This window comes from Coregonus lavaretus (genome assembly GCF_964263955.1).
Source record: "Coregonus lavaretus genome assembly, chromosome: 36".
Taxonomy (NCBI): domain Eukaryota; kingdom Metazoa; phylum Chordata; class Actinopteri; order Salmoniformes; family Salmonidae; genus Coregonus; species Coregonus lavaretus.
The window spans coordinates 9322641-9339731 of NC_140023.1; the positions used below are offsets into that span (position 1 = coordinate 9322641).

Sequence of the window (17091 nt, forward strand, 5' to 3'; positions counted from 1 at the left end):
TGTGCTCTCTGCTGGTTAGAATGGGAAACGACAGCTGCCCGGAGTTGAGTTCTGGGTTCTGAAACTCGTAAACACCATCGCTGTTCTTGTCTCCTTCCTTTCCTTCTCGACTACTGATCTGAGAGGGACTGAATATATGACAGGAATGTAGGGGAAACCCACTGAAGATTTCCTGGTCCAGTTATGACTGTTTAAGAACCAAATGGAAGTAAACAGAGCAAACGGAACAGGGAGGTACCTACATGAATTTGTCCAATAGAAACTCTCGTTTTCGTTGCAAAACGTTTTCCGTTTGGAGTAAACAGAATCGGTGTAATGAATACACCCCTGCTCTCAATACTGCTACATTAGTGCAGGTGAAAAAGATGCAGGTGAAAGAGATGAGGATAGGATATGAGACAATGGCTATGTCCCAATACCCTGAACTGGCTTCCTTTTCTTTTCTCTCTACTGCTCTCTGTGAGAAATACTGAAGAAAACCCAACAGGTCTGCTAGCTTTTCAAACGTTTCATTTATTATGTTGAGGCAGCAGGGGGAGCCACTGTTTCACTAATGATCAACATAAGCACTCCGGGAATGTAAGGTTGAGCAAATCTATTACAGATGATACATTAGTGCATACATGAATTTCAGCAGCGTTATTTAGCCATTGTCATTCAGTCATTCAAATCCTCATTCAGACCCACTACAGAAACACAGTATTAGACAGTATGTACTCAGCCACTCTAGATAGGAATTAGAGATGACACCACAGGTTCAAAAATGGTGTGGCAAAATTCGTAGGTGTCTTTTCTGGGGCCTGGTCAGGTAAAACTCTGGGTCCTATTCCTAGGTTATGACAAAATATTATTATTACAGATAGCTTCCCTTTTCATCTGTGCTATGCCTAGGCTGGGGTTTTTCTTGTCGGGTCATGTGAATTCAAAACACTCCAATCCTAAGGTGGATCAAACCCTTTCAAACTACCACAAACCTTGTTATTATTCATTCTGAATCTGATATCAAAAGAGCCAGGGACAACAACTTCAATGGCCAACACACTCTGTAGTTTAGTGAACTACTGTAGCAGGGCTGAGCATTATGCAAATAATAGTTTTAATGTCTTTAAATAATAATTTTACTCTATACAGACACATGTTAAGCAGTGGACTTTGGAAAATAAAAAACACAGACAGGTTTCAATGTAGAAAAGTATAATTTTTATGTGATAAAAACCTATTATTTATTCATCTGATTACAGTGTTCTGCAATTATTCATTCTGTAAGCTTTGTGTAAGGCAGGGTTACATTTAACACTATACACAGTAGACTTTGTAACAAGGCAGGGTTACATTTAACACCATGCACAGTATACTTCCTTTATGTGTAAGTCATAAAACCACTAACCTTGTGTAGTTGTCCTGGCGCTCACTGTAGGAACTGATTGCTTGTAAAATCCCCCTTTTCATTAAGTAGATTTTATTGAATGTCACTCATTCTATTGCACTCTATTCTAACCAAACCCGCATTACTAATTCATATCAGTAGGTGTCACTATGCACTAGCTAGTCGAAAAAGACTGTCTCTGTATATGTGAAAGTTATGGTGGTGCTAGAATCCACCAATTCTCTCTTTTTGCATTTGCCATCCATCTGTTATGGTTGGACAAATGTGTTCGTATTGTCTGCGTAGACTGCTCTGTGCCAGAGCTTTTTGGTGTTTTACTTTTAAGACAGTGAAATATGCACCACAAACATTTGTGAATAATCACCAGCAGTGGATATTTGCCAATGAATATTACTGGACTAACAAACTGGCTGACTAACCTTTTCAGGAACTTCAGTATCTCTTGGCCTTGGGTAGCAACAGCTGATCGTTTCATTTTCTTTATCCTGTGCCAAGCACATTTATCCAGTGAGTCTAACTTCTTAACGTTAGCAGCTGGCTGCATGATTGCATCAACCTTACTAGCTAATGTTAGCTAGCTAGCCATCTAGTTAGGCTACTAAACCTAACATTAATAGTTTTGTTTACTAGCTATAGATTGGATCATTCTAGATAGTTTTAGAGGATGACTAAACTGCTTTTATTAACTGCTTTTATAAACACATACAATACCTTGTTTTCCATTAAAAAATTTGTGTTCACTCTCTCAGGCAACCAGACAGGCAGGAGAAGAGTGTGAGTGAAGAAAGAAAGAAGTAAGAAGAAAGAAGAAAAGATTGTAGAGTCAAACAACGAGGTGCTGGTGCAACCAAACATAGTTGTTGATAGGCATGGTTGATAAGGCTCTGTAGGCTGTAGCTAGGAGACCACTGTGACTGACAAGTGAATCCACCTGTCACAGTGAGCATGGGGGTTACCACGTGAAATCCCAGCCACAGGGATGAATTCACAAGACAAAATAGAGGCAAACGGACTGAAATTGGGGGAGGTACTATATCATCAACTTATCCAATAAAAAAATGCCTGCTTTCTTTTCCATTGCACATCGTTTTTCTATGATGTGAACTAATGAATATATCTGGTAAGCACGTTCGGTGCTGCTGCTTTGAAAGTGGTGCGGCGGCACCACACCAGATTAAAAAGTACTGGGGCAAATGCTGTCTCGCATTTTCTGGAGGCTCTGATAAGAATGTCTGCTTAAATGACAAAGTGTGAATATAATGAATTCGGCCAGTCTGTCTGAGACGATAGTTGGACGGATGAGCTTGCGCCTACGCCTCAGACAGGGTGGGCGTGATAAGGAGAGGTGACAACAGAGAAGTCTAATCAGGATGAGCAGACAGACTCACAATGAGAACATTCTTCATTTCCACAGTCACTTTCTGTGTTGGCAGAGAGCTTTTAAAAAGCTTTCACAAGGCCAACATGAGTTGGTGAAACAGCCATCCAATCAAACCTGGTTTCAAGTCACTTTCAAAATGGCAAATTGTTACAGTTGACAAAGAGTTCTGAGTCAGCCACCATCATAATGATTACCTGGCTGTAAGAACAACTGAATGAAACCAACCTCTGTGACGTACAGTGCCAGTCCTTGAAGTGAATGCATTTGGCAAACAGCAAACAAGGACTGAAAGTAAATTGAGCAACAATTCTGCAGGCCTTTTAGAGATGTTTTGTAGAAAAGCATGAAACAATACAAGTGGTGGATGCGCTCTCTAAATAATTGGGAAATGGGGGACAGGAGGGACGGGAGAGAACATTATCTCCATCACTCATAACCCACATGACTCGCATACACCCTCTGAATATTTGCAGTTGGGACCCACATTTCAAATAAATAAATTGTGACATGGTGGGAACATGAATATGTTAGTAAGACATGGTTTCTAGCATCATATTCAATTGTGCATTGACATGTGGATGGAAAATATTTATTTTTGCTGTCTCTGCTGCTAGCTGACAATTAGAACTCCATCATGATCCACCTACTGCTGGTAGGCTATACTCCTTTACAAAAATAAACACATGAACAAATCACGTGAAGTCTCACATGACACAGACATGTGATAGTGTAAGATTCACATGTGTGCTTTTGTAACTGGCAGGATTAGAAACCAGGTCTCCCATGGGAGACGCCAATGTCTTGACCATTCGACCAAAAGGGCCAGCACTAATTTTGAAGTCGCAGGCGGGGCTACAGTGCCTTGCAAAAGTATTCATCCCCCATGGCGTTTTTCCTATTTTGTTGCATTACAACCTGTAATTTAAATTGATTTTTATTTGGATTTCATGTAATGGACATACACAAAATAGTCCAAATTGGTAAAGTGAAATGAAAAGAATAGCTTGTTTCAAAAAATTCTGAAAAATAAATAACGGAAAAGTGGTGCGTGCATATGTATTCACCCCCTTTGCTATGAAGACCCTAAATAAGATCTGGTGCAACCAATTACCTTCAGAAGTCACATAATTAATTAAATAAAGTCCACCTATGTGCAATCTAAGTGTCACATGATTTCAGTATATATACACCTGTTCTGAAAGGCCCCAGAGTCTGCAACACCACTAAGCAAGGGGCACCACCAAGCAAGCGGCACCATGAAGACCAAGGAGCTCTCCAAACAGGTCAGGGACAAAGTTGTTGAGAAGTACAGATCATGGTTGGGTTATAAAAAAATATCTGAAACTTTGAACATCCAATTAAATCCAAGAGAGGGCCGCCCACCAAAACTCATGGACTAGGCAAGGAGGGCATAATCAGAGAGGCAACAAAGAGACCAAAGATAACCCTGAAGGAGCTGCAAAGCTCCACAGCGGAGATTGGAGTATCTGTCCATAGAACCACTTTAAGCCGTACACTCCACAAAGCTGGGCTTTACAGAAGAGTGGCCAGAAAAAAGCCATTGCTTACTGAAAAAAATAAGCAAACAAGTTTGGTGTTCGCCAAAAGGCATGTGGGAGACTCCCCAAACATATGGAAGAAGGTACTCTGGTCAGATTAGATTCAAATTGAGCATTTTGGCCATCAAGGAAAACGCTATGTCTGGCGCAAACCCAACACCTCTCATCACCCCGAGAACACCATCCGGTGGTGGCAGCATCATGCTGTGGGGATGTTTTTCATCGGCAGGGACTGGGAAACTGGTCAGAATTGAAGGAATGATGGATGGGGCTAAATACAGGGAAATTCTTGAGGGAAACCTGTTTCAGTCTTCCAGAGATTTGAGACTGGGACAGAGGTTCACCTTCCAGCAGGACAATAACACTAAGCATACTGCTAAAGCAACACTTGAGTGGTTTAAGGGGAACCATTTAAATGTCTTGGAATGGCCGAGTCAAAGCCCAGACCTCAATCCAATTGAGAATCTGTGGTATGACTTAAAGATTGCTGTACACCAGCGGAACCCATCCAACTTGAAGGAGCTGGAGCAGTTTTGCCTTGAAGAATGGGCAAAAATCCCAGTAGCTAGATGTGCCAAGCTTATAGAGACATTCCCCCAAGAGACTTCCAGCTGTAATTGCTGCAAAAGGTGGCTCTACAAAGTGTTGACTTTGGGGGGGTTCTGTTTTGTTGTCTTATTTCTTGTTTGTTTCACCCCAAAAAATATTTTGCATCTTCAAAGTGGTAGGCATGTTGTGAAAATCAAATGATACAAACCACTCAAAATCCATTTTAACTCCAGGTTGTAAGGCAACAAAATAGGAAAAATGCCAAGGGAGGTGAATACTTTCGCAAGCCACTGTACCTCATCACTTGACCATGAGTAACCATGACCAACTCATGTCCGCTACACTTTCACATGTGCAAACTTGAAACACCTCAGTATATACACTCTTAGAAAAAAGGTTTAAATATGAATTATTCAGCTGTCCCCATAGGAGAACCCTTTTTGGTTCAAGGTAAAACCCTTTTTGATTTGAGGTAGAACCATTTTGGGTTCCATGTAGAACCCTCTGTGGAAAGGGTTCTACATGGAACCCAAAAGGGTTCTACCTCAAATCAAAAAGGGTTTTACCTTGAACCAAAAAGGGTTCTCCTATGGGGACAGCTGAATAACTCATTTGTAACCCTTTTTTCTAAGAGTGTATATACTGAGGTGTTTCAAGTTTGCACTATTCCCCTTGTATTTACTGAGATCTCTGATAGATATGTGTTGTATCCCGGCTTCAATCCGACATTTTGAACTGTCATTTGACACACGGCAAGGCGCGACTGACCAGATTCTAGACTGTCAAAACATATTTTGAAAGAGCCAGTTTCACTGACGTAAATAGTTCACCATCCGTCTCCCAGAGGGAGAGAGGGAAGAGGGGGGGGGAGAGAGAGAGAGAGAGAGAGAGGGGAGGGGGGGGGGGGGGGGGAAGTGGACATGTATGCACACGGGTCTCCATGCCTGGAGGAGGGAGAGGGCTGCCCATGCACAAACAAACAAAGGCTAATGTGAAAAGACAGCATCTGAAATTGTGCATAAGCCAGTAGGGGCTGCGTAGCCTAGCCAGGCGTGTGTTCATTCTGCTACGACATGAGTCACCCCTCACCAACAACCATACACACACACAGAGAGAGAGAGAGAGAGAGGGAGAGAGAGAGAGGATAACAGAGGGCCATACTTAAAAATGTATGAAGGTCTGATATCAACAATTGTATGATTGATTACTGTCATATGAAACTATCAACTATATTTTTTTGATGAAAGAATCTACCATGTACAGTATAACCTCCCCTCCATACCAATTCACTGCATTGTTACCCATGATAATCTAATGTGCCACTATATCATAATGCTATCATAAGTATCCCTGTAACATGCCATAAATTATGACAGACTTAATGGCCCAAAACACATTCACCCACACATGCGCACACACACACGCCCGCACCAAAAGAGCACTGACATCCACCACCACACTCACTCATTAACATTTCCTCTCATCTTCAAAAGCAGAGAGCTGCTGACTGCCATGCCAGTATACTGTAACATCACGCTCATTACCAGGGACAGCACATCAAAGCAGATGGGAGAGCATGATTGGTCCAGACTGGTGATGTGTCACAGCCAGCAGCCACGCAGGCCAGCACAGGGCATCACAGCTGGAAATCTACAGGAAAAACACCATGATGATGGGGTCTAATTAAAGGTCTGATATTATAGGGTGTAGATTATTTGTATGTGCTGCTATCTTTGGCCAAGCTTTCACAGCTAATCGATAATATAAACTGGATGGTTCGAGCCCTGAATACTGATTGGCTGACAGCTGTGGTATATCAGACCGTATACCACGGGTATGAAAACACATTTATTTTTACTGCTCTAATTACGTTGGTAACCAGTTTACAATAGCAATAAGGCACCTCTGGGGTTTGTGGTATATGGCAAATATACCACGGCTAAGGGCTGTATCCAGGCACTCCGCGTTGCGTCGTGAGAGAGAACAGCCCTTAGCCGTGGTATATTGGCCATATAGCACATACCACATTATTGCTTAAATAGAGCACCTCAAAACTCCTCCAACTACTGAATAGACACATCAACAGAGGTGCCGAAGTGTCATTAAAGGATCCATGTTTAGAATATGCAGTAGTACGCATCATATCAGCAAGCATGGACCTTTGTTTGTACTGTACCTGTCATATGTAAAGATGTTTGGATAGCTTTATGGTTCAGAAAGTATCAAATAATAACAGCCAACACACTTTCGCTGACTATCTAGTCGTATCGCACAATCTCTGCCTTGTCAGAAGTGTACCATAAAAAATTATTTTCTTGGTGAAACTAATTAGAAAACTATCTGTAGACAATATCAATGCCTTGCGACTACCCAGAATTCCTGGATCACGGTTTTCACCACATTCTATTTGAAGATTGATTGTGATCCTCTCTGGTGGTGGAGAAATCACTTTCAATCTAATTAGATCATATCAATGCTTTTAATTCAGCCCAGAAACTAATCTAATATATAAATGATTTTGTGCAAATTAGTCATTTCAACTTTCCTCTTTACTCTGGCCATTCTCATTGAGCATGTTAATTGAACTTTCCAATATAGCGCAAGATGGGAGGTGTCTGACAGTGTTAAATGAGGGCCGTTTGATCATGTGTGATGATTGTGTGAACAGTCTGGGGCAAAAACTAGAGAGGAAAGAGACCTGGCTTTCAGGCCTCGTATGAATCCCATGTCATAGTATGTTTAAATTCTCAATAAATAAATAAAAAAGTATCCATTGATTGAGACGTGACTATGTCTGTCTGGGTCTGTCTGTTCTATTCTGTGTTTACCAGATGCACAAGTCCCCCGTAGAGTCCCCTCCCTAGACCCTTGTAAAGAGGACGTCAGGGAGAATCCACAGTAGACACATTGTCTGCCAAAGCCATCTGGCCATGCCACATTCATCGACGTGAATCCGTACAATCACCTGTTGTCAACACCGTCAGCAGCAAAGTCCCCTGTCCACTCCAGCAGCATCGCAAAATGAACCATCCTGTCTTGTGGAGAAATAACACATTTGTCATCTCTCTACATTGTGTTGTCATTCGCTTGTGTTATTCATTAACATTACTAGCATTCAACACTTAGCAGAAACAGTAGCTACACTTAGATACCCTCTCATACAATCACAGTTAGTATGAATGCCAACCCATGCTTGTAGGTCATGGGATGCTTTCAGAGATCTTTCTAGACTCTGGGCTGTAAATAGTGTTTGTGTGTTGTGTGGGCCTGTTACGAACCCCATGGCTTCAAAAGTCTAGGGTGGATGGAAAAGAGACCCGTAACATAACTCATGCGAATTAGAATATTGACAAGGAACAGTTAGAACAAAATACACAGACAACCATAAGCTACCGTCAAACACATTTCCATTTAAGTCATTTAGCAGACGCTCTTATCCAGAGCGACTTACAGTTAGTGAGTGCATACATTTTTCAAACACAAAATGTTTATTATAAACACACGGTAAACGGTTTGGGGAAAAGGGGCTGAGCTGGACCCAACGTAGTCCAACACATTTTATTTCGCACACAACTCTTGTGATAAAAACTGATCCTTAAGGACTTTCATAGGTCCTCTCACTGTGTGTCCAAACACCAGTTCAGCTGGGCTGAACCCTAGGGATTCCTGTACCGTCTCACGGACAGCAAACAAAACTAGAGGAACTCCCTCATCCCAATACTTCTCAGATTCCAAACAATATTTACGGAGCATAGACTTAATTGTCTGATGCCAACGTTCAAGCGCTCCTTGAGAATCTGGGTGATATGCGCTTGACACACAGTGTGTAACTGACAAGGATTTTAACACCTGTTTAAAAAGCTTAGAAAGGAAATTCGTACCTTGATCAGTTTGTACCACCTTAGGTAACCCAAAAGTTGAGAAGAATTTGATCAAAGATTTACTCACCACCGGAGCAGTAATCCTTCGCAGAGGAATGGCCTCTGGGTGTCTGGTGGCCACACACATATAACTGTCAAAAGAAACTGGTTACCAGCTTTTGTCTTCGGTAATCGTCCAACACAATCAACCATCACATGTTCGAATGGTTCACCTATGACAGGTATGGGACAAAGAGGAGCGGGAGGAATAACCTTGTTCGGTTTCCCAGTTACTTGACAGGTGAGGCATGTCCGACAGAACTGAGCCACATCTTGTTTTAAACCGGGCCAAAAGAAATGTCGCAAAACCCGATGTCTTGGTGACTCCCAGATGTCCGGACCACTGGTGATCATGAGCGAGGGATAAAACATTTCGGCAAAAGGCTGTAGGAATCACTATTTGGTAAACAGCATTCCAATCTCCGCCAGCATCAACATGGGATGTCCATTTACGCATGAGGAGATTACCATCAATTAAGTATGCCATGTTTTTCTTCTTTATCTCCTCCACTGAGACAACACTAGAAAAACATTTAGCCAGGCTAATGTCAACCTTCTGGTTAGCGGTCAGCTGCTCACGAGTGACTGGTAACTGTATTGCATCAGCAACAAGTTCCACATACTTCTCCCCTTCCCTGGGCTGTTGGTCTGACTGCACCAGCCTACCAGAGGTAGCACACAAGTTATCCTCTGGGTCACACTCTCTGAACAGAATCGTGTTCGACAAATCTATCACGTCACCCACTTGTCGTGCTTGAGCACGTGTGACAGCACAAGCGGGGAACACATCTGGAGAACTCTGTGCCAGCTCCTCAGAGAGGGACTGGTCACTTCCATCTAATACCTCCAATATGGGTATCACCTTTCCTCCGGCAATATCGTTGCCCATTATAAATGTCACACCTTTTACTGGCAACATAGGACGTACTCCAACTCTGAACAATCCACTGACTAACTCAGAGTGTACGTTCACAAAGTGCAATGGCACTGGGACGAATCCCATTTCAATTCCCTGTACTACACACTGGAACCACAATATATATAAATCGGACAAGGGCAACACATCAGATAGTATGAACGACTGCGCCGCACCAGTATCTCTAAGGATTCTAACCGGACGCTGAGACACTTCGTCATCTGATATGGAAACAAACCCCTCAAAAATGAACGGTTCATAACTGCGATCTGGGACTGGGACTTTCAAACCACATTTACTATGAGGCATCTGTTTTGATTCCGGCCTTACATCCGTACGAATCAGCCCAACACTCGTTAGCGGCCTGGCGTGCAGAGGCATCCCCCGTTTGCGTTTTAGCAGAAGCAATCATTAACCATATGTCCCACCTTAAGACAATAGAAACAGTGACGCACATCTTTTGGGCGTGCTGTATGTACTGCTGTTCAACCAGAGCTAAGAGTTAGAAACTCCGCGGCCCTCCTCTCCGTACGAGACGAAAACACGCTCTTGTGCGTCAACACATACTCGTCTGCCAGTACAGACGCTTCCGAAAGTGAAGATACTTTCTGTTCGTTTAGGTAAACTACAATGCGTTCAGGTAAGCAATTTTTTAACTCTTCTAACAAGATTAACTCTCAGAGAGAGTTAAAATCAGTTACCTTAATAGCAGTGTGCCATTTGTCAAACAGATTTCCCTTGTCTCTAGCAAACTCCACATAAGTCTGAGTGGAATACTTTTTATGAGACCTAAATCTCAGTCGATATGCCTCAGGAACAAGCTCATAGGCACGAAGAACAGTAGCTTTGACCACGTCATAATTCAACCTGTCTTCAAGAGGTAGCGCTGACAGATCCTCTTGGGCTTTACCTGTTAATTTACACTGAAGTAATAGGCACCATACCTCTTCGGGCCATTTCAATGCTACCGCTATATGCTCAAAAACACTAAAATAGGAGTCAACCTCTGACTCCCTAAACACAGGTACTAAGGTGATCTGTCTACTAATATCAAAAGTAGAAGACGACACAGCTGGTGAGGACAGCTCACTAGCAAGCATCTCCAGTTCCATTTTACGCAGCTCCAGTTTTTGATCAAGTCTACGCGTCTCCAGTTCTTGATCAGGTCTACGCATCTCCAGTTCTGCCTCCAGCTTACGGGTCTCCTGTTCTGCCTCCAGCTTACGCGTCTCCTGTTCTGCCTCCATCTTACGCATCTCCTGTTCTGCCTCCAGCTTACGCGTCTCCTGTTCTGCCTCCAGCTTACGTATCTCCTGTTCTGCCTCCAGCTTACGCGTCTCCTGTTCTGCCTCCAGCTTACGCGTCTCCTGTTCTGCCTCCAGCTTACGCGTCTCCTGTTCTGCCTCCAGCTTACGCGTCTCCTGTTCTGCCTCCAGCTTACGTGTCTCCTGTTCTGCCTCCAGCTTACGCGTCTCCTGTTCTGCATCCAGCTTACGTGTCTCCTGATCTGCCTCTAGCTTACGCTTCTCCTGTTCTGCATCTAGCTTACGCGTCTCCTGTTCTGCATCTAGCTTACGCGTCTCCTGTTCTGCATCAAGCTTACGCGTCTCCTGTTCTGCCTCTAGCTTACGCGTCTCCTGTTCTGCCTCTAGCTTACGCGTCTCCTGTTCTGCCTCTAGCTTACGCGTCTTCTGTTCTGCCTCTAGCTTACGCATCTCCAGATTTTCTCGCCTGATTTGTACCCTCTCTTCCACCTCCATTTGGAGCTGTGTCGAGTGGACATCCATCCTGGCATCACTGTCGGACAGTGGGGAGAGTGGGTCAAAATGGGGCAATGTGGCTGGAGCCTTAGCCTCGTCCTCGTCCTCAGACATCGACGGGCTTACAGGAGCAGCAGCCACATCCCCTACAGGAGCCGCAGGCTCAGGCGGCGGTAACTCAAGCACTCGCTTGTTCAATAATACCTCTAACACCACTTTCCTAACTTCCGCTTTCACTAAAACCCTCGGTATGGGTATAGAAAAGTGGTCAGCCAAGGCCTGTAGATCCACTCTACGGCAATTATCAAAAACCTAGCCATTTTAAGCTAGCAACACGAGCTGACGAATACTGCACACGAAACCAGCTAGTCACAGCTGCCAAGCTCAATACTGAACCAGACACTAAACCAATTTGGATGAGTGGCATGGGTATCAATGAGAGATCCCAGACGAGCCCCCACGTTATGTTACGAACCCCGTGGCTTTAAAAGTCTAGGGTGGATGGAAAAGAGACCCGTAACATAGCTCATGCGAATTAGAATATTGACATGGAACAGTGACATTAAAATACACCGACAACCATAAGCTACCGCCAAACACAAAATGTTTTTTATAAACACACAGTAAACGGTTTGGGGAAAAGGGGCTGAGCTGGACCCAAGGAATGAAACAATAAAGTCAAAAAACCCTAAACTGATCTTGCCTGCCTCAAGAACTGCTAAGCCTACTGCTAACCATACAAAAAAATACAGTGGGTGGTCTGCTCAGGTCTAACTAGTGTATTTAGACAAGGTTTTCCTACGGGTAGTGTATGCCCAAGGGCCACTTGCTAAACCCCCTTTTCCCAGGCACAAACAAACAACATAGGTCCAATATGGACTAGACAGCAAACAAGTGAGTACACCAAAAACAAATACACATACAGGATACCTATATCCGTAACAGGGCCTAAGGAGCCAGTGTAGTATCTGTGCAATGGACCATACAAATATGGATGGGGACAAGCCGAGCATTAGTCATTGGAAAAGCAGTGTTTTTGAAAGAAAGGCAGCTTCAGGCTTCAGAAAGCTTTTGTAGATAATCACACTCGGTGTTTGTCCACACAATTAATGGAATATAATACAACTTTATTGGTTAGAAAATAGATTTGTCTTCTGCCTTTCCCAACACCCGCAGATACACACAAACATGTTGAGAGGTACAGGGTCAGCAGAAGTGCAACACCGCTGGATGGAGAGCAATTGTTGGGGGTCAAGTGCTTTGCTGAAGGGCACAATGGCAGGAGATGGTACATGGGATCAGAGACCAGCAGCCATCCAGCTATAAGTTCAGTTCCATTCTCATCTCTGTGTTGCCCTGCCTGGGGCTTGAACCAGAAACCTTCTGGCTGTTGGACAGCCTCTCCAACCTATAGGGCCTAGGAGCTACTGCTGCCTGATTGATCATACTTTGTGTCTATAATGTCTACAATGATAAATTGTGATATCAGTCATTTATATGCACCATACTATTGTGGATTAACCACATCCTGGTTAACTCCTATAACGCAGTAATATGGGATTTACGTCAGCTAGAGATAACACAAAGATCAATATGTGGTATGATGTTCATCGAATTGTAGGGTCTAGCACGATGTCAGTGATATGAGTAGACACTTACCGCATGATATTGAAGAAACATCTATTTTTGGTAGCTTTGGGGAGGCGATTGAGTGTGTAGCATATGGGTGTGGGTGAGGCGTGACATATACGACATAAGCATCGCCGGAGACAGACCATAGGAGAGACTGCGCTGCGCGTTTGCAAAGCTGTCCATCAGTGCACTGCGCAATTGCGCAATAAGGGGATGTTGAGCGAGCAGCGGCAAGAAATAAATACTTAGAAACTAACTGCAGCCACATGTGCAGGGGTGTCTCTGTTTGTAATCACGCGTCCCTGGAGACACTAGGTTCAGTACATCGATGATAATTGGATGTCCTTTCTTGCGACTCTCCATCGTGAGCCGGCTGTATCGTTACATGGAGACATGAGAAGGACAACGAAGAATAACCGTGGAACTGTGTCGGATGTTTGCTTGTTGGACATCGTAGTTCCAGCACGATGCTATATGTAATTTGTTTCAGAAGCTGGACGGTGGATACAATTGTCAAAAGTGCGGATATTTGAGCGGGACGCACTCACAATGCACATAGCGGACATAGCTGTCTCTGTGTTTGTAGTAGTGATCATCGTCGTCTCGTTGCTGTCCAACGTGGTGGTACTGATCTGCTTTCTGTACAACCAGGAGATTCGAAAGCAGGTGCCCGGGTTGTTTATCCTCAACCTAACCTTCTGCAACCTGTTGCTCACCGTGTCCAACATGCCTCTAACTCTGGTCGGACTTATCAACAAAGGAAACACTGGAGGCAACGGGTTCTGTCAAACTGTGGGTTTCCTGGACACTTTTCTCACCACCAACTCAATGCTCAGTATGGGGGCTTTGAGCATCGATAGATGGGTGGCAGTGGTTTTTCCGCTAAACTACCACTCCAGAATACGACACCGGGACGCAGTGATAGGGCTTGGATATACGTGGATGCACTCGCTCTCCTTCTCCACCGTGGCCACCTGCTTTTCCTGGGTTGGGTACCATCACCTTTACGCATCATGTACGCTCTGCAATGCGAGAGCAAGCGGCACCCGGACGCAGTTTATCATCTACACTGTGGTTTTACACTCGCTCACTTTCCTCCTGACCTTGATCGTGTTGTGTGTAACATACCTGAAAGTGCTGAAAGTTGCGCGGTTTCACTGTAAACGCATCGACGTCATCACTATGCAGACCTTATTGCTGCTTGTGGATATTCACCCGAGGTAAGGTGTTCTACTGTTGAGGTGTCCTTGTAGGATTCATTTACTTTTTACATGTTTTCAGATTAGCCCAGAAATTGGGATTGCAAAATTACCAATGCGACTTCAGTGGAGTTATGATTGATTTCAGCACCACAGTTTTGGTCCAATGTTCCGGTCTCAAATCTCAGCCTCTTTATCAAAACTAAAATGACACAAAGATATTCCAAACCAAGAGCTCTTCACATACAGATCAAAACCATTATAACTTGTGATTTATATTCATGATTTGAATAGCGCAGACAGGCGTTATTGGCAGTTAGTTAACCAATAATCATCTAATTTGCCTTGCATTTTTATATATTGTCATAGGCGATACTAGGATTATGCCAATATTACAATTTCATACATACAGCAAAGTAAAAATCATTTTGCATTTTAACGTTAGTTTTAATCAAATGTAATACATCAAAACGCTCTGATGTGCATCCTTGAAATTCTTTGAGATGAGCTATTAGATCAGTTTAGGCCTACTCAAGCCCAGCTTTCCTATGAGAAAGAGGTGAGCAGAGGTATGATTGAATCACACTGAAGCATTTTCTCCCTACTTCATGGATGGTACAATATTAGCATGTGTAATTATCTATGGATATATTGAAATGTCAAGTGCAGTCAAAAACGTGATTTTCCTGTGTTTTATATATATTTCCATCCTATGAGGTTGGAATAATACTGTGAAGTTGTTTAAATGATGATAATGCCCTTTTAGTGTAAGAGCTGTTTGAAAAGACTGCCTGAAATGTCAGCCTGTTGTGGTGGGATGGAGTTTTGGCCTGCCAATAACCGTTTCCCCTCCCACTCAGACCTAGCTAAATAATTTTTTGAGAAATTGCTCTTTGCTAAGAAGCTATTTTTATTCCTTTTCGACCATTTAAATTGAAGCAATCACATTAAGGTACTTAATTGTTACCCAGAAATTATTTGATATTGAGATAAAAACGGCTGCATTGGACCTTTAAGAGCCATGTCATGTATGGTTTACTGTATTTGATTATCCCTTTTCAATCACCTCCACATTACATAACTCAAATAGTTAAACTAGCCTCAAATCTATCAATTAATGTCATCTCACTGCCTGCATCACTTTCTTTGTTATCTATCCTTCTTCTTTCTAAGATGCCGGGGTCAACTCCATGTGATTAGCAATCAATTAAAGAATAGGTATTGACCAGGAATTTGACTTGATTTACATAATGGATGTGTTACAGTTCAGATATCTTGAAACAATCCATTGCCATTGACCTGAGGCTGTGCTCTGATACTGTCCATAGAAGCATGCTGTTTTCTCCATCACCCTTCATTCCACTTGAGAGGCCATGTTTGAGGCTGTGCTCCTGGGTACGTCCCCTGGGTTGATAATGGTCCTCTCTGTCCTTTGGTAGTGTGCGCCAGCGATGCCTGGATGAGCAGAGACAGCGGAGGCAGAGAGCCACCAAGAAGATCAGCACATTCATTGGAACGTTTGTGGTGTGCTTCGCCCCCTATGTCATCACGAGGTGAGCAGAGGTTCAAATCACATCATTCTGAGAATAAACCTTGTCCTTGTGAAACGCCTCCATACACTTACCTAGTAAGGACAGTGAGACAAACAAGAGCAACTCCACATCCCCTAACATTCACTATCGAATCAGAGCCATGGCATTTTGAACCGAAATGTTGACATTTCTGAGAGCTTGTTAAAGAGTTTCCTCAGGACATTAGGTTTTTTGACATCTGTGTTGTTTTAAAACAGTCCTTTTATGCTATCCACTGTTCATAAAATAACTTATCTGTGTGCTTGTCATGGCAGAATCTTCGAGCTCTTCAACCTAGGACAGATAAACCCTCACTGGGGTGTGCTGTCTAAGTGTTTGGCCTACAGCAAGGCAGCCTGCGACCCTTTTGTCTACTCACTGCTCCGGAAACAGTACAGGAAGACATGCAGCAACCTGGCCAACAAGATCCTGAAGAGAAGTTCCTTTAACTCCTCCGCCCGCATGGTGGAGAATGGCATGGCCAATGACACGAACGACACCAACAACATCAAACCCACCCAGTGAAGGGCCTTGCTGTTGCCTGACTATGGCAAGATGGAGACTTTGAGGTACTTACATACCTAAGTACTGAGCCATGGTTGGAGAGTGGAGAGAGTTGAAAAAACCTGAGAAGACATTGCTGCTTGGTATCGATTTCGTACTTTCGCAATTTTGAGCGGGGTTAAGTGCTGCTCTGTTGCCTCATGGTGTGACATGAGTGAGAAAACGTGACGTCCTTAATTGGGAAGATATGACAGAGAGTCATGTAGATCATGAATTACTGTTGCTAAGCCAGTGAGTCACTCGTAGTTAATTAAAGTATGTTAATTAGTGTAAAATGGTTTCATTCCAACCAAGTGGTTTTGATGGAGTGATGTCATGCTGTAGCACGTATGACTTCAGATAAGACAAATTAGATTTTGACATAGGTTGGTGTTCATTAGTGTAGCAACACCACCAGGATTCACTGTTCCTGGACCCAATGAGTTGGTGTACACAGTAGCATTCCCTGACTAGGACTCACATAGCTAAGATGATGTAGCTGCAAGGACAAAATTCTACACAATTGAGTGCCTTTCAAACTTCTGATTAAATCACAGTAAGAGGGATAACATGTCTCTGTATCACTATTACCTAAGTGTACTAACATCTGGATGGATAACTATGGGAATATAAAGCATTTGAGATAATTATTTGTTGGTATGATACCTTGTGCG

General features: G+C 43.2%; 1 protein-coding gene across 1 annotated transcript; it reads left to right on the forward strand.

Moving 5' to 3' along the window:
- Positions 1-13653: 13653 nt before the first annotated feature.
- Positions 13654-16399, forward strand: LOC311110593 (G-protein coupled receptor 26-like; the record flags this gene model as incomplete). The annotated part of the gene is made up of 3 exons (XM_084153112.1): positions 13654-14324; positions 15743-15856; positions 16150-16399. The coding sequence occupies 3 exons, from the start codon at positions 13654-13656 to the stop codon at positions 16397-16399; spliced, it is 1035 nt and encodes a 344-aa protein (XP_084009238.1).
- Between the last annotated feature and the right edge of the window lie 692 nt (positions 16400-17091).